The 18,309-nt window shown below is 41.3% G+C and overlaps 2 protein-coding genes across 2 annotated transcripts; both read right to left on the bottom strand.

Moving 5' to 3' along the window:
* Positions 1 to 1,174: 1,174 nt before the first annotated feature.
* LOC128851882 (sulfotransferase 6B1-like) lies at positions 1,175 to 6,326 on the bottom strand. The gene is made up of 7 exons (XM_054064016.1): positions 6,097 to 6,326; positions 4,582 to 4,727; positions 4,020 to 4,109; positions 3,210 to 3,336; positions 2,683 to 2,777; positions 2,104 to 2,260; positions 1,175 to 1,539 (listed from the first exon to the last, which is right to left on the bottom strand). Exons 1-7 carry the CDS (start codon positions 6,296 to 6,298, stop codon positions 1,409 to 1,411), a joined length of 948 nt encoding a protein of 315 aa, XP_053919991.1. The 5' UTR covers positions 6,299 to 6,326; the 3' UTR covers positions 1,175 to 1,408.
* Positions 6,327 to 9,001: 2,675 nt separating this feature from the next.
* On the bottom strand, positions 9,002 to 17,691 carry LOC128851885 (sulfotransferase 6B1-like). Its single transcript, XM_054064020.1, has 7 exons — positions 17,422 to 17,691; positions 15,870 to 16,009; positions 15,112 to 15,201; positions 12,926 to 13,052; positions 11,971 to 12,065; positions 11,241 to 11,397; positions 9,002 to 10,525 (listed from the first exon to the last, which is right to left on the bottom strand). Exons 1-7 carry the CDS (start codon positions 17,621 to 17,623, stop codon positions 10,395 to 10,397), a joined length of 942 nt encoding a protein of 313 aa, XP_053919995.1. The 5' UTR covers positions 17,624 to 17,691; the 3' UTR covers positions 9,002 to 10,394.
* Between the last annotated feature and the right edge of the window lie 618 nt (positions 17,692 to 18,309).

Genomic DNA, 18,309 nt, shown 5'->3' with positions numbered 1-18,309 from the left:
CCCGGGGCAAACGATCATGAGATGACAGAATTCTCAGTTCTAGGTGACGTGACCAGGGGGGTTAGGAGAACAGCCACATTAAACTACCGGAGGTCAGACTTTGGACTGTTCAGAAGGCTGGTTGATAAAGTCCCATGGGAGACAGTCCTTAAGGGCAAGGGAGCCCACGAGGGCTGGGTATTCTTCAAGAAGGAAATCCTGGCAGCTCAGGAGCAAGCTGTCCCTATGTGCTAGAAAATGAGCCGGTGGGGGAAAAAACCAGCTTGGTTAAGCAGGCAGATAGATAAGGGTGGACATCAAAAAGAAGAGGAAGGTCTACAAACTTTGGAAGAAGGGACAGGCATCTTGGGTAGACTACAGGGAGGAAGTGCGATCACGCAGAGGAAAAATCAGGAGGGCTAAAGCCTGACTAGAGCTCACATTGGCCAAGTTGGTGAAAGATAACAAAAAATTCTTTCTGTAAATACATTAACAATAAAAGGAGGATCGGGGGAATATTCAGTCCTTATTGGATGCAAAGGGAACAACTGTGACAAAGGATGAGGACAAGGCTGAGCCTTCTTTGCCTCAGGCTTTAGTAGTAAGGAAAGTTGTTCCCTGTGTGTACATACCCAGGAGTTAGAGGAGCACAACAAAGCTGTAGTGTTCAAAAAAGGAGGTGGTTAGAGACTTACTTGCCCAATTAGACACTCACAAGTCTATGGGGCCGGATGGGATCCATCCGAGAGTACTGAGGGAGGTGGCGGACATGCTTGCCAAAACCCTTTCCATCATCTTCCAGCAGTCCTGGCTGACTGGAGAAGTTCCACTTGACTGGAGGCTGGCTGATGTTGTGCCCATCTACAAGAAGGGTCGGAGGGAGGACTCAGGAAACTACGGGCCTCTCAGTCAGACCTCAGTGCCAGGGAAAGTCATGGAACAGGTGACCTTGAGTGCTGTCATAAAGCACATGCAAGAGAACCGGGTCATCAGGCCCAGTCAACACGGGTTCACGAAAGGCAGGTCTTCCCAAACTAACCTGATCACCTTCCATGACAAAGTGACCCGCCTACTGGATGAGGGAAAGGCTGTGGATGTAGTCTTCTTGGACTTCAGTAAAGCCTTTGACACACAGTTTCTCACAGCATTCTGCTGAGGAAGCTGGCTGCCTCTGGCCTGGACAGGCTCACACTCTCCTGGGTGAAAAAATGGTTCGAGACATATGCTCATTTTATTTGTTGCACAAAGTGAAGCACACATCCTAGACCAAACACACACCTAAGAATTATCATTTGAATGCTTGTAGGTGCCAGGCAGATCTCTGAGGGGTTCCTCTCTTTTCTTCTGAAGGGGACACATGGGCACTGTCCACCTTCAGATAATAACCCTTGGCACGCATCTTGCTGTTGTGCTGCTCATCTGCTTATTTTCAGGCCTTGCAGTACACATCATATTTCATCTTTGCTGCCAGCTTTGTTCCTCCTAGGCAGTCCTGAAATTTTCGGTCCATTTCTTCATTCTGAGCTTTAGAGAACAGGTCTTTCCAGTTGCCAACAACACCTGTGTAGAACAAGAAGTACCAAAGAATGGAGGTAGCTGCTCCAGAGAGAGGATAATGCCAAAGCAGTAATGGGGTACTATCATTTCACATAGGAGGTAGGAAGGATCTGGTTTATACACCTGAGAGATCTTGTTACCTGGGAGAGGCAAAGTAGCAAAGAGAAGAAGAAAAGGCTGCGGCCAAACCACAGGGAGCTTTGCTAGTGGGCTGCCTGTATGTCTGCCCTCCCCAGAGGGGTTTTCTGAAGTGGCTTCATGAAGATTTTACACAGAAGAGAGGGAAACTTGGTTTTGTTACAAGGGAAAACTCATTTGTCAATGCCTCCTTCTGAAGGGGGAAGCAGAGCAACATGGAAGCAATGGCTGAAGACTTTAAGCCAGCATAGTTGAGCCACTCCTGTACGTTTCTCACTAACAGCCCCCGAACCCTGCCGACAGGATGCCACGGGAAAGACCTCTCCCACACCCGTCTTTTCCAGACAGCCCAGTAAGCTCATGGCAAAGTGAGAAGGCCCACTCAGAAGGAGACTTTAGAAGGCAGATTCTCCATTTGCAGAGATTTACCCTTCCGGAAGAGGATGTCCCCAAACTTTCCATGGGTTTCCTTGGATTTGTCTTTCATAGCTTGGAAACTAGTCTTCTTGGCAATTCTGTGAAAGTCTTCCTCAGACAAGGAGAATCCAAAGAAAGCAGCAATCTTTTTCATTCCCTGTATCTGGTCCTGGCAAAAGGAACAGAGCACAGAGCTGAAATTGAAAGACTTGACACTGTTGCTGAGGCATGGAGCCAGCACCTGGTGAGAAGCCCAGCAGAGGAGGCTGCCTCCCACACTGTCACTGAACAATTCTAACAACTCTGACAGAAAGGAAACCCACACATGGTGGTCTCAGCTTCTAGGCGTTTTCTTCTCTCCCCAAAGCGACTGTGCCTGTGCCAGATATGGCTCCTTCCACTAACAGGCAAGGCTATCCTCTTCCTAACGCCGTGGTCTCCCCCCAGACAAAAAAAGAGTAGCTCAGAAAGACACAGCCGTCTAAAAGGGCAGACTGGCTTAACCCACGGGCTTGTTGTTCCCTATAGCCATACATATCAAGAGGGATGCACAGCGCACCCGTCAGGGAAGAAATGGGTGAGATGCCACACCTCTTTGAGTTCCTCGTAGTTCATCATCACGATCCTCTCATGGTCGATATATTTGTTCCATTCTATTAAGTGGTCAAAGTAGGATCCCCAGGCCACTGCAGACAAAAAAGAAACATAGCCGTAGGGTATTCCCCAAAACAGCCACTTAGAAAACCAGAGTCAGCCCAGGCAGCTCTCCAAGCACGATGCCAGGATGGTGAAGTGGGGACTGCCTCAACAGGTCTACTGTTTTGGTGGCGGAGGTCAGTGCAGGTTCCCTCAGCTCTGGCCACTGGGTTGCACCAAACCACACACTCTGCTCTAGGAATGGGAAAATCAGGCTAAAGCTTTTGCACGATCTCTCCGTTCAGAGTTAGAGACAAAACTCCGATTCTCTGCTGCTGCCTGTTTCAGCCTTAACATGGGCCTGTCCATCTGACCTGGGAGTGCCCTGGTAAGGTAGTGCCCTAGGGCAGGATTCCCAAGCATAGGGTCCTGTCTATTCTCCTGATGTAAGGAGGAATTCCAGAGGATGCAAGGTAAGGTACCTTTCCCACTCATGAAGGCTGGAAAGTACTCATCCCAGGAGGTGAAGGATGGCAGCACTGGCATGTTGTTGTAGAAGTGGTAGTAGGAGACAGCTGTGTCTTTGGGGTTCCGAACTAGCAGAAGGATCTGGAGGAAGAAAACATATAGTGTGGCTCTGATTAGGTGACTGAAAAAAAGGCCATGTTCTCAACGCATCGCATGCCCATTAACACCCACCAGACTGTCTAATGCTGGTCTAGTTCCTTTTCTTGAGCAAAAAAAGCAGTTTTGGTGGGTGGCTTTCTGTTAATGTGAGCTTCAGGGTGAAAACAATCTTTTCAGTGGTGCCTTTGGGACATAGCTCTGAGCTAGCTCCAACCCAGAGAAATAAGCTTATGGGTTAGCGAACCAGACACCCACCACCAAGCTATGGGTGCATCCTTGCTTCTCTCTGCAGAAATTCCCGTTGAAGACTATCTTAGCCCCAGCCTGTGGTCAGCTTTCCACAGGCACTCTGGTCTTGCAGGCAAGTTAAAGACAAACCGCTTGCCCTGCTCGGTTTTCTGACACAAACTTGGAAGCATCTTTCTGAACGAGATATGAATGGGCAGTGACACCTAATAACAGCTCCACTGACAGTATAGTCTTGAGTCAGCAAAGGAGGTTTGTTCACAGCCTCCGCACACAGCGCTCTGCCTCTTCAATGGTGGAAATGTGCCTGTTCATTGACCAGCCCAGGTGAAAGTGCAGTAAACGCATCTCACACAGACAGAGGAAAGCTCATTTGGGATGGAAAAGCTTTTTCAGTGTGATGCAAAGAGAAGACTCACCTTAGCCTTGCCTTGGAGAATGGACACAGGTAGGAGATGAGGTGGCAGGTGGGTTAGTATAATTCTTCTGGAAGGCAGGTTCTTCATCCTCTTTAAAGCAAACAGGAAGAAATGTCACAGGACAGAAGTAGTTTATTCAATGACGTGTGCCTTTTCAGCAATTGTGGGCAATAAGAAAAGGCAAGACCAGAAAAGAAAGATCTTATCCTTTGGAAAACCCACAGAGATGCAGTGATGGTGTAGGCTTCTGCCAGGCTCTGCCACAGAGCATCATTTCACATGAGACAGGCCTGAGGACATGACACTCAAGAGAAAGATGTTACTGATGAAACCCACAGGATCTAGGGCTGGAGAACTTGGTGGCTGCTCACCACTGTGTGCTCACGTGCATTAGAACACCAGGGGCAATAGCACATGCCACTTATGCTGCTCGTAGCAGTTGTTTAAAGCTTTGGGCTCTCCATTGCCTCTGAGATCATCCATTGTCTTTCCTCTATTCATAGGAATAATTATTAGTATTTTCCTACTATTAATAGTAAAAATATTTTCAGTCTCTTCCAACCTCATATACCCCAGGATCTCCGAATTCTAGACGTGGAAATGTCTCTAGCTTCTTTTCAGCATCTATTTTCTCTTTCATTTCTTCTTCTGTACATTTGACATCAGCTGATTCCAACTCCCTCACAATTTGGTCAAGCCAGTTGGTTCCTGAAAAAATAAAACCACATAATACCACTTCCATTCTGGACTGCACTTTTTCATACCAACCTGTCTGAGAGGACATTGTGTCCAACTGGTTCATATTCGTAAACCAGTTTATATTGTTCCTTAGCCTGTCAACAGTTGTGTTTGCTCGTTTTGGCTGCAAAACGGTTAATTTTCCTCATAATAGATGGTATGGAGTTACGTCCTGCATTTGTGCTGAAAACAGTGATGACAATACAGGGATGTTTCTGTTATTGCTGCGCGGTGCTCACACAGCCTCAAGGGCTTTTCTGCTTCTTGCACCGCTCCCCTAGGAAGTTGGCTGAAGGTTATGTTGAATCATAACACTGGGTAATAATTAACAAGGGTGTGCCAAAAGCCAACAGAAAACATTAAGATATTTTTCTAGAAGTGAATAGTGACAAAATTAAAGAATCTAAAATGCCTGTAGTGAAAGAAAGAGGAAACGATTCAAGAGTCCTGGTGATGTTAGTGTCTTTTGCTCCATTTACATATATGGCAATCACCTGCATTCTGCAATGCAGTTAGACTATGGAAACAGCAGTTCTTCTGCCCTCATTAGCAGAATCTATTCCCTGTATTGCCCTTGCAGTGAGTAGGCTAACAGCGTGCTTTCCTTGATTAGCAAGCCAGACTATCGAGGGATGTGATTATGTTGCTTCACCCTAGTGAGTTCACCACTTGAATATAGTGCGCAGTTCCTGCACTGAAGCACAAGAGATTTTGAGAATCTGGAGAGAGTCCTGCTGAATTTCCATGAAATCACAGGAAGCTGAAGGAAATTAAAAGCATTGAAAGGCTTGGTTTGCTGGAGTTAAATTGACAAAAAAACAGAGCATGGCAGAATCTCACTGCAGCCTTGCACTAATGGAGGTTATAATGAAGACAGAGCCAACTCTTTTGAAAATTGGGCAGGACAAGACAAAAGTGGCATATTACAAATCACAACAAGGGGATGTCTGACTATATAGCAGTAAAAAAAACCAAACAAACAACAACCCACCACCACCCAAAAACAATCCATAAAAAAATTATAGTGGAAAATGACGGCAGTAGATTTCCAGTGGGTGGTGAATCTCCACCTTAAAAGTTTTAAAACTCTTCTGGACAAAGTCTTGAGCAACTTGAGCAAGCAAAGCTAACTTTGAAGGTTAGGTCTTTCCCCTGCTTTGAGCAGCAGGTTTTATTATGTGACTTCTGGAGATGCCTGTCAAACTCATAATCCTATGAAGTCTGATGTCACCATAAGACCATAAGCTTTCCTTAGGTGTTGTTTCTGTGTTAAGTGTTGGCACAAACTTCTGGATTGCAGCATTGTGTACTTGACTATTTATCAAGAAAAAGCACTCGCCTGTTTTAGGGTAGCCTGCTAGAATCACATCGTCATTCCTTGCTTCGAAGTTTTCCAGAGCTTCCAAGGTTTCTGGACTAGTCACTGTAGCAGGGTATAAAATACCTCTGTAGGAAAACAGCAAGCCTTCTGTGGGAACCTTTTCAGCCTGAGAAAAACAATCATCTATTGTTTTAATGAATCTTTCGCTACTTCTGCGCATGGTGGTATCTCTGTGGAACTCTCTTCAAAACAAACAGACTTGCCACTCTGCAGAAGAACTTTATGCAACTTATTAGCCAATCAAATAGGACGTTAACTTAGTAATGCGGCTACAAGTCACTGATTAACTCTGCTCTGTTAACTCCTTCTGAAGTTACAGTACTGGAGACTGACAACAGTGACAGTCTTCACTGCAGCTGATACTAGGAACAGAAATCTATTGTGGCAATAACTAAAAGCATTGGGCGCTGGAACAGGCTGCCCAGGGAGGTGGTGGAATCACCATCCCTGAAAGTATTTAAAGGACAGGTGGATGAGGTGCTCAGGGACATGGTTTAGTGGTTGATAGGAATGGTTGGAGTCGATGATCCTGGACATCTCCTCCAAACTAGTGATTCTCTGATTCTGTGAAATTCAAATTTTTATATTAGAAAGAAAAGTATTTGGAATTTTTATGATGGCTACACATAACACTTGTCAGACTGCATCTGGAGAACTCACATTTGAGATTTTTACTTCACCAAATCCTTCAGGAGGGTTCTTTTCAGGTGAAGGTCTAATATTTAGGTTCTGCATTAATGTGAATCAAATTCTAACTGTATGACTTCAGTTCTACTTGTCCCTGCATATGTTCATAATTTAATCTTCAAGTGAGATTCTTCTTGATGGCAGTGTTATTAGTATTCTGCCTGACACCTTTCTGGAAGATAAGGGGTACTGAGATGGAGAAATAGGTATCTCCACAGGTCATCCCAACAGAGACACGCAATACAGGAAGGCTGATTACCCATGGAGGCTTTTTCCTTTTTCTTTTTTTGTGCCCTTGAATATAGTGTGTGTCTGTTCATTACCCATATATCAAATTTACAGAAAGCTCCATACTGCTGTGCATCACACCCTTGTCACTTTCTTCATAAATGGATGTTAGACACTCAGTAAACCTATACAGAAGCCTAATGGGGATGAGTAGGTTTCAAATCAAAAGTGCAACTGTAAGATCTGTAACATTGCCTGCAGTTACTTGTAAAGAATAACAAAATTATTTTTCTGGTCTCCCAAAATACCCAAGTGTAACTTCTCTGAATAGCCCTGTCCTTCAGGGTGAGATTCTAAGGGCAGCAAGAATCTAAATCCATAGCCCTGGGAAGACACCGGAGAGGATAAATGTCAGAAACAGGTCATGGTCCATCAGGTCAGCAAGGGCATGTTTACAGTTTAGTTTAGGTCTTCTCCAAGTAGTTTTTATCTAATTAGTTCAACAGAGTAGTGGCAATATAGTATTATGTGAGAAATTACCAACAGAGCTTGTGTTTCCTTTGTGAGCAGTGTAGCAGCCAGCCTACAGAGACATTGTTCCCGGACTCAATAACAACTACCTATACGACCTCTCATCTGATAAGACTCCAAGGGCAGCAGTTATTGAAGATAACAATTTCCCCTTGTTAACTAAAGTAAACATGCTCCTCACATTTACTTCTCAAAGCTCAGTGTGCCTAGAAAGCCTCATTGCAAGCCAAGGCTCCTGTGCTGTATTGGTGTCTAAAAACCCAAAAGCTGCCTGAAATTGCAACAGGATTCAGCCAGTGAGAATGTGGGATGTGACTCTAAAATCTGGTGTAGATCTAACTGGGAAAATATATCACATAAGAAAGTCAGACTTTGTGGAGTACTGCCTGATTCAAAACCTGGAATCATATAATTTCAGAACCTCTCTCATGGTATGCCTTCTGTCTATGCCTTATTCAAGTCATCTCTTAAAGAAGAAACACAAACAGCTTTGACAATGTTTGTATTTACCACCTTATTATGGTCAAAATGTTTGATCGTTGATTGCTTGGTCAATTTGGCTGGTAAATTTTCAGGTATTGAGTTAAGGCGGCTGCTCCATTTTGCTTCTTCTTTCTCAAATTTTCAAACATGGCTATTACGTATGTCCTCCTCCAGGCATCTGGTACCTCTCTGGGTTCTTACAGATGATTTCTAGTTGTTCAAAAATGGTTTGTGTCAGGACTTTCAGAGGCTCTGCTTTTGAATCCATTCAACTTTTCTAAATATTGAAGTATTATTTCTAGCATTGCTATTTCTTTGTGAAGCTTTGAATCTTCAGGCACGGTTAACCAGCTCTACAAGAATGAAGCAGTCATTGAATACTTTATTCTTTCCTAATGTATCTTTTATTTTCACTTCTTATCTGTGATCTATAAATCGGTTGTGATTTTTTCCTGTTTTTATTTCAACTATATTTTCAAAACTTTATTTTGCTGTTTTTCTGGAACATGTGGCTGAACTGCAGTTGGTCCCAAGACAGCTCTGGAATACTGTGTCCACAGACAGTGCCAAATACCACTCTGGGTACAAAACAGCTGAATATAGTAAAGTCCCATTTTCTCAGCAGACCCAACATCAGCAAGGTTTGGCATCTTCAGTTTCAGAGAATTTCTGCTTATGGAAATTAATCTATTTCAATATTTAAGTATTAATTTAAGTTAAAGCTTAGCTGTAGGCACATATGAATATCAAGAATGAACAGAGGTAATGCAAAGTGTAGTTTGTGGTTGGAGCACTCCACTGACATTAGTGGTGAGAAACATCATTTTCTATACTCACCACATTTTCTTTTCCTAATTTATGACTAGAAAAAAAATCACTTCTTAAAAGTGGCATGTAGGTGTATAGATTTAGAATTCATTTCAAACACAAGACATTAAATTAATGATGTTGCTTTTTATTAACCTTTATCCAGCTAGAAACAAGATTTATACAAGTTTATGTATTAGAAGGAAAACTGTCTGCAATTTTTAGGATGGCTACACACAACACTTGTCAGACCACATCTGCAGAACTGTGCCCAGTTCTGGTCACCACAATTCAGATTAGAGGGCATTCAAACAAGGGCAATGAAAAGAAGAAGATTCAGGGAGGAGCTTATCACAGTATTCCAGTACTTCAAGGGCAGCTACAAAGAGGACAGAGGCTCTCTGTTTACAAGAAGCCACATAGAGAAGACAGGGAGCAATGGGAACAAGTTGTGCCTGGAGAGGTTTCATCTGATTATAAGAAATAAAGCCTTTACAATGAGAACAATTATTTACCGGAACCATCTGCCTAGGAATGTGGTAAATTCACCATAATGATAAGTTTCCAAGATGCAATTATCCTATCTTCCCAAGAAAGGTTGAACCAGATGGTTCTTTGAGGTCCTTCCAACCTGGGCTACTCTGTGCTTCTATAAAAGCACTGAGTGGATCTTGCCTATTAGCAACACGTTGTAATGTAAAATCTGCTTTGAAATTCTGCTTTCACTAAAATCCCTGAGAAGTCTGATCCTCATTCTCCTTCTTGTAGCCTTGATCCAGTTTATGCTGAAATCACAGGGAAGATATCCTTTGTCATTAATTAGGTTGTGTCAGAACCGTGTTTTTTGCTAGTGATGTTTTCTGTGAAAATGTTGCTTGATTTGAAATGATTTGAAAACAAACAACCAACCAAACAAAATTCCACATACTAAATAATTACAAATAGTCTGGAAATAATGAGTTTGATTAGAAAGAGAAAAGGGGCATTTCCTTCCAGGTGACAGCTAATGAAACAGGGCTGTTACGTTGATCTGAACATGGTTAGTTGCTATCTTACTGAGCTAATTATTGTATCCAGAGCAAGCCAAATATCTCACCTTTAAAACAGAAAAACACAGAGGAGAGGACAAGAGGGATTGGCCTCAAGCTCCGTCAGGGGATGCTCCATCCTGGATGTTCAGGAAAAAATTTTTCACAGCAAGGGTCATTGGGCACTGGCAGAGGCTGCCCAGGGAGGTGGTTGAGTCACCTTCCCTGGAGGTGTTTGAGGGATGGGTGGATGAGGTGCTGAGGGGCATGGTTTAGGGATTGTTAGGAATCGTTGGACTTGATGATCCTGGAGGTCTCTTCCAACCTATGATTCTATGATTCTGTGATTGTTACTGTATAGGTCACTGCAATGTGTTTCCTACAGTAATTCTAAGGTGTTTGGATCATTTGATCTAGTTTCCTAGTATAGAGTAGTCAGATGATGTGAGAGTGCATTGGAAAGCTTGAGCTGTAACCATAATTCATTACTTTTCAGGCTTTACAATACACTTCATACTTTAGCTTTGTTCCCAGTTTAGTTCCTCTCATATGTTCTTCAAATGCTTTATCCATTTTCTCATTCTGATCTTCACTGAAATGATTCTTCCAGTCACTTACACCACCTTCAAAGAAGCAGAGAAACACTTGATAAACAAGAAAATTGATTATTTTTTGTTCTATAGATTTGTCATTCTTGTTCCATTGTACACTAAATGTAGATGGTCCATTTTTCAAGATCAAACTTAACTAATCTTCACACTGATCTAATTCTGTGAAGTCAGTGGAGCTACAGCTATGTGAAACTGCCATGTTGCAAAGGAACGAGGATAAAGGAATTAACTCTGTACTTGCTCCTTTTCAGGTGACTGTGTCCAAGAAAAGCAGCCTAAAGTCCTGGTTGCCTGTTCCTTTATACTCCAGTCACTTATGACTGGCGAGACAGAAGAACACAAAATCTTAAGAACCGTGTGGCAGGACACAGATCTGGGTTCCTGCTCCCTTGGCAGCCTGAGGTTTTTATCCACTGGCTTCCTTAATGTAAAATACAGAGATAGATTCTGACAGCCAGGTCAGCCCTCTCTTGTCCGTGTCTTCTCCGCTACACTGCAAAAGTAGCCTCTAAAATTCCCTCTGTGTGATTAACTCTTCTCTGCTGTCCATAGCCTGGATCTCTTCCTCACTGCTTCTCCTTGACTAGTCTTCTGAAACATGACAGTGATAACCTGCTTGATACTAATCTCTAATGTTCAGATGTCTGCAAAAATGAAGCAAAGGATGGGTGGCCTATGTTCTTGAGAGTGTGACAATTCTACCTCTGGACCTCTTGAAGCTTCCTACCTTTGCGAAAGAGAACTTCGCCAAATGTCCCATGGGTCTTCTCTGAGTGCTTCTTCATTGACTGGAAGCTGCTTCTTTCTACCACACTCTGAAGTTCTGCCTCGGTCATTGAAATCCCAAGGAAAGCAGCTATGTTTTTCACACCTACGACCCGATTCTGAAAAGAGGAATGTAGCATACCACATGAATAAATTTCACTGCTTTCCAAGGTCTGAAGCGCTTCTCTACGTCTCTCTTCTGGCTACAGTTGCACAATATTCACATAGTTCAACAAGACTGGAGTGGTTCCTAGTGTTTCTCTTCTCCATGACTATTTCACAGGCGAGATGGCCCGTCTTCCTATAGATTACAAAGGACTGTACGTGATTTACAGTGGATCAAAATCTACACTGTTGAATATATAAACACTTCCCCTAAAAATATTACTGGGGATTTTGATTTACAGTGATTTAAGTTAAGTTTATATCACAGCTAAAGAGAAAACAAAAAACTTTTTCACAATCAAAATTTTAAAAAGGCTTTTGAGTTTGCATTTCACCTTTCCTTCCCTTAAAACAAGAATCTATCTCATAAAGAATCACAGTCTGAATACATTACAACAATATAATGAATAATTGCTCTTTGAATGTGAAATATCTAATATAATAAATGATCTACAATATGCAATATACAATATAATAATTAAGTGCTCTTTGAAGTGTGAAATATTTGTAACTGTTGGTGACCCCACCTCTTTTAGCTCTTCGTAAGTTACTGCCATAACATTTTCATCATCAGCGTATTTGTTCCATTCGGAAAGGTATTGAAAGTAGCACCCCCAGGCCACTAAATAATACAAAAGAATACTAAGATGAAGCATAAATGAAGTTTAGACAAGCTATTTAGACAACTTTATTATGAAATAAACCAGTTTTTACTCCTTCAGTTGATTCCTAAGGAATGGGCATTATTAATCACGCACATGCCAGAGTTTACACCCTTCTGTGGGAATTATGGGATTTTGCTCTATGCTGTTCTGGCACATGCACATCTCAGGCATATGATACAATTTGCAAGTCTGTACAGTAAAACTTGTTAGTATTTTATGACAGATGCGAATCCACTATCAGTACAGCTATCAGTACAAAAGGCATCTTGCAGACTCCCTTAATCTAGTTTAAAACCTTGTTTAACCCTCCCTTCTGCTGGCCGTGTGATATGCCAAACTGAAGAATTGAGGCAATTTTAAATTAGTGGGATTACTTTCTTTCTTTCTTTTTTAATGCACTGACTTAGTCCAAAACATTCCTCTGGTCTAGAGGAAATGGTACGTAGGTGTTAGACGCTTGCATGGCCACATGATGGACATTGGAAAGGAGGGGAGAGGGGATCCAAGACAGAAGGAAGGCGGAATTGTTTCTTCTAAAGAAAATAGCAGTTTTTCCAAACTAAAGCAGGTTGTGGAAGTGAAGTTTTGATGAGGGTTTATCCTCAGGCAGTAAGACAAGTATTGTAAGTTTCAGTTCAAATTTCTATCTTTTGGCCTTTAATCTCTGCTTTTGTACTGTAAACCAAAAAATCCAAGTGAAGTTGTTTTACAAAGTGCAAGGTTTTTAGATAAGGGCAAAACAGTGAACAGTGGACACAAGGACAAGGACACAAATGGACACAATAGACAAGGACACAAACAGAAGAATGTACTGTACTTTTCTTTGTCATGAAAGCTTCGAAGAAATCATCCCAGGTCTCATAGGAGGGAAGAGTAGGCACGCCATTGCTAAAATAGTAAAACGATGTAGCTACATCTTTTGGATTGCGAATCAGCAACAAAATCTAAGGAAAAAAAAACATTTTATTTCTAGAAAAAATATAACAGGCTGTTATATGAAGAAAACGATAACCTACTTTATAATTGCAGCTTGGGAAATTTCTATCTTCTCATATACTGCTTGTAAGAGAAGCAATTTCATTGTGAATTGAAAAGGTCAAGTATTTCACTTTGCTTCATTGTCTTGTGAAGATGATTGTCTATAATTATTCAAATCACACAATTATAGAAAATACCTTTAAGATCATCAAGTCCAACTGTTAACTTAGCCTATAGTGTTGCATGGGGTTATTGTGACCTAAGTGGAGGACCTGACACTTAACCTTGTTGAATCTCAAACAACTGGCCTTGCTCACAGATCCATCCCTTCCAGATCCCTCTGTAGTACCTTCCTACCCATAAGCAGATCAACACTCCCGCACAACTTGGTGTCATCTGCAAACTTACCGAGGGTGTACTCAACCTTCCTCTCCATATCATTGGCAAGGATCCAAAACAGAACTGGCCCCAGTACTAAGACCTGGGGAACACCAATTGTGTCTGGCCACCATGGGGATTTAACTCCATACACCACAACAACTTTTTGGGCCTGGCTATTCAGCCAGGTTTTTAAGAGCAAAGAGTACGCCCATCCAAGCCATGAGCAGCCAATCTTTCTAGAATGCTGTGGGGAACAGTGTCAAAGGCTTTACTGAAGTCTAGGTAGACAACATCTGCAGCCTTTCTCTCATCCACTAAGCCAGTCACCTTGTCATGGACGGAGATCAGGTTGGTCAATATCCTAAATCCATGCTGATTGGCCCTTATTGCCTGGTTGTCCACATGATGGCATTCAAGACGAACTGCTCCATAACCTTGCCTGGTACTGAGGTCAGCCTGACAGTGTTGTAGTTCCCCAGATCCTCCTTCCAGGCCTTCCTATAGATGGGCACCACACTTGCCAGTCTCCAGCCAGCTGGGACCTCCTCAGTTAGCTGGGACTGCTGATAAATGATGGGAAGTGACTTGGTGAGGACTTCTGTCAGTACCCTCAATACCCTTTGAGAATCCCATCCAGCCCCACAGACTTGTTCTTGTCTAAGCAGTGTAGCAGGTTGCTAACCATTTTCCCTGGGATTATGAGGGCTTTATTGTGCTCCCTATCCCTGTCTTCCAGCTCAGTGAGTGGGGTAACTGGAGAACAACTGATCTTACTATTAAAGACTAAGTCAAAGAAGGCATTAAGCTCCTTTCGCTGCTACTGTATTTATAGAAAAAAAATTATTGTTTTTTTATGGCAGTAGCCAAATTAATTTCTAATTGGGCTTTGGCCCTTCTAATTTTCACCGTGCATAACCTCACAACACCTCTGTGGTCCTTCTGAATTGCCTTCTCATCCTTCCAAAGGTCACAAACTCTTCATTTTTCATGGAAAGGATCATTGGGCACTGTAATAGGCTGCCCAGGGAGGTACTTGAGTCACCTTCCCTGGAGGTGTTTAAGGGATGGGTGGACGAGGTGCTGAGGAGCATGTTTTAGGGAGTGTTAGGAATGGTTGGACTCAATGACCCAGTGGATCCCTTCCAACCTGGTGATTCTATGATTCCATGATTCTATGATTTTTTCTCCTGAGTTCTAGGAATAAGTTATCTTTTACAGATTAATTGTGCAGAATCTAAGTATGTTTTGCTCAATACAAGCATCATTCATCATTTAAGTAGAGGGGGAAAATCACATAAATATTTCTTTCTGAAGCTTAACGCACTGAAGACATCATCTGTGACACCACTATAAAATGCTTTCCAGAGGAAACTGTGTCAAAATACATTTTACTGTGGGAGGATTTGTTCCATCCCTAAACCCCGATCTCACTTGTCAGGACTGACACAAAGGATGAGCTGAGGAAATAAAGATGAACTGATGTCAAGTGAGATGAATGGCAGTGTTTAATACAGCACGCATCAATGGCCAGTATAAACACTTTAGTATAATCCTGATTCTGAAAATTGGAGAAAAGTATTAAATTTGCTTTAAAAAAAAATCTGTTGGAGTGTTTGCTTTCAAGACATTAAAATCAGCACTTACCTTGGCTTTATTTTTGAAGATAGATCTGGGAAGGTATTCAGGACGGAGATGAGTAACTATAACTCTCCGAGAAGGTAATTTCTTCATTCTCTATACAAATTGGAAGGACGAAAGTGGACAGTTCTGTTAGTACAAGAATTCATTTCATCATTCTATGAAAAAATGTTTCCTTGTTAAAGTTATCAATAGGTATTGGCTGATAGAAGCATTTATTTTTCGCAAGTGTTATTCTAAGATCCCAGTGGACTGCTCTGAGTAGCTCTAATCTTCAAAAGCCACTGAGAATGAACAATTGGAAAAAGATTATCCATTGGTAATTCTCTTCAGTGATAATGAATTTAACATGTTCTGTTAGACAATGGATCAAATCTAAAAGCAAGATGCGGACTTTAGGTGAGGGTATGTGAAAGCTGAAGGATCTCAAGGAGAGAGAGGGAAGGGGTGAAGAAGAAGAGCCAGTAGAAGAGAGAAGACAGCGTTTCAGTACTGACATTTCATTAAACTGTTGTTAAATACAAAGCACGCTATTTTGAATTTCTGCAGTTCTTGCATATCTAATGAATATATGCTTCTCTAAAGCCTTCTGAACTGTCCATTTATCTTTCAGCATCTGGCAACACAGACGAGATCCAACTTGACTGATACCACATACAGAGAAGTGGGAAAGTTCTTATCAAACAGGGGAATATATGACATAAGATATAGTCAGTATTCGAAGTACAAAATTTTGTCAACATTCATAAGTATTCTGTGCCCACCTCATATTTCTCAGTATCTCCAATCTCCAAGTAGGGGAACTCTTCTAGCTCTTCATTATCCACAGTATTTTGTTTATTCTGTGTTTTCTTCTCATATATGTCTGCCAGATCATTTAAGATTTGAGTCAACCAGTTTGTGCCTGAAAGGGGAAAAAAACCCAGAAATTTCTGTAAAACCTTCAGAATAGTCAGAAATGGATTTGCCCAGAAAGCCAAGAGGTAGGTATTACTGCCAGGTGAGTTGCCTGGCCTCCTTACATATGATGCAATCAGAGTTGACTATCTGAACAATCACCTTGCAGAGCCTTACCTTTGATTTTCATAAGGATACATTTCTCCAACTCAAATGGCTCGGTACATTGTAACTTAACTTGAATATTGTAAATTTACTAATAAAGGACAAGAGACACTAGGATTCAAATTGGAAAACATACATTAATGTAATAAATTTTTGTTTTGACAAATATAAGGGGAGACAGGGTAGTAAATTTGTGCCTCAAAATCTAGTATAATACATATGTTTTGTGATGTACTGCACGTGATTATCTTGGGAGGAAAGATGAGTCACAGGACTTCAGCATAGGAGCAGAAGATCCGAAAGTTTTGCTGTATGTGCTCATTTTCTTTACTATATGCAAAAAAAAATCTCAAGTGACATTTCCTGTATATATTTATTATATATGTATTCATAACTTAAAAAATGAGCCTGGAGAGAGCTCCCATCTTTACTTTACCATTTCCTGACTTCTGGATACTGTTCCTACATCATTATCACCACAGCTTAATAACTACATTCTCCTGCATAACGTTTATTTTAAAAGAAAATGTGACTAAAGAGCAAAAACTTAACACAGTGAACTGTGAATATCTACCATGAGACACCGTGAATCTGCTTGCTGCAGGAGACAAATGGTTTCGTTAAAATGGATATTTGACACATCTAATCCAAATCTGTAGCTCTGATATGGGCCAGGAATGGGAGTTTTCAGGCAGAAGAAGCAAAGACATAGGGTAAACTCACAGCTTTGGCAAAGATCTCCCTTAGATTTCCCATAGTGTTATAAAAAAATTTTTTATATAGTTAAGGATTTCAGATATTGTTTACATCTGTGGGAAATAAACTAAAGAATATGCAGGATGGCATGTGAAAGTACCAAAAGCTCCGTTCTGTGAAAATATATAAAGCTATTAACTTTACATACACAAATGTGTGAGCAGATCCTACCATAACAGGAGATCTAGCTATCCCTGATGTGAATTAGTTCTCTTGAACTTGTGCACTTGATTTCATAACTATAAAAAGCAAAGACAACAAGAACATTTACATGCTACGGAAAAGAAAATCTGATGTCTTTTTTCAATCATTTGAAAAATTCTCTATATAAAATCTTCATAATTAACTTTGTTGTGATTTTTGAGGACGTTTCTGAATACTAGTATGTAGCATAATATATAACATTATATATTCTGTCATACATTACTTGTATTTAGTAAAAACCTGCTTGTATATTGTTGCATAACCCTGTTTATGAAGCAAGCAAACAATACTTACCAGATTTAAGGTATCCAGCTAAAATGATATCATCGCTTCTGGCCTCAAAGGACTCCATGGCTCTGAATGTTTCAGGACTGCATAAAGTAACAGGGTAGAGAACCCCCTTGTACGGAAACAGCAGTTCATCACGATGCATTTTGCTTGCAGCAGCAAATGCTTGATCTATAATATCCTTAAATTTTTGCCTGGGCTTCTCCATTCTTCTGTCTCTCTTGTACACAGGCTCCGTCACTGTGTGAAATGCTCTGCAGACAAAGAGCCACAGATTAGCTTTTAATAGGGGTTGGTTTGTTTGTTTTTTTAAACTCTGTGAGCAATGATTTACTACTCATTCTGAAACCATAAAGAAATACGCAGCTCCAGCCAAAGACCTTAAGGAATTTGAACCTTCTGGAACCAACAGAGGTAGAACATAATCAAACAAGAAAAACAAGAAAGTGAAATTGCATTCTAGGTTCAAGGGCTTAACTAACTTACAAATATCATGCCAAAAAAATCTGTAAGTAATTACAGCACAGGCTTTATAAACAAAATATATCAAATAGAACTATGTGAATCGCATGCTGGAGTTTAAACAGCATTGATCACTTTCCCTGTGGTAGTTCTGCTCTTTTCAGTACTTACTCTGCTGGGAATTTTTTTTTGTCATATCACTCATCATTTTCACCAAAATGGTATCGAACACGTTGGGATTGGGAGAGAAAATATTTGCTGCACTAGCAACTGAGTTGTGGACTGCCCTGTGAGGGCAGCTGTCTGCTCCCTCCAGCTGGTGCCTAGAAGAGCACGTGGATTAACACACACAGCTTATGGTTCGGATTGCACTACAGAGTTCTTGCTTTCTGGTTGTTACACAGAACTCATTCTTATATGTGTTCTTTCCTT

Source organism: Cuculus canorus, chromosome 3, assembly GCF_017976375.1.
Source record: "Cuculus canorus isolate bCucCan1 chromosome 3, bCucCan1.pri, whole genome shotgun sequence".
Lineage (NCBI taxonomy): Eukaryota > Metazoa > Chordata > Aves > Cuculiformes > Cuculidae > Cuculus > Cuculus canorus.
This window is presented reverse-complemented; position numbering and strand designations above follow the sequence as displayed.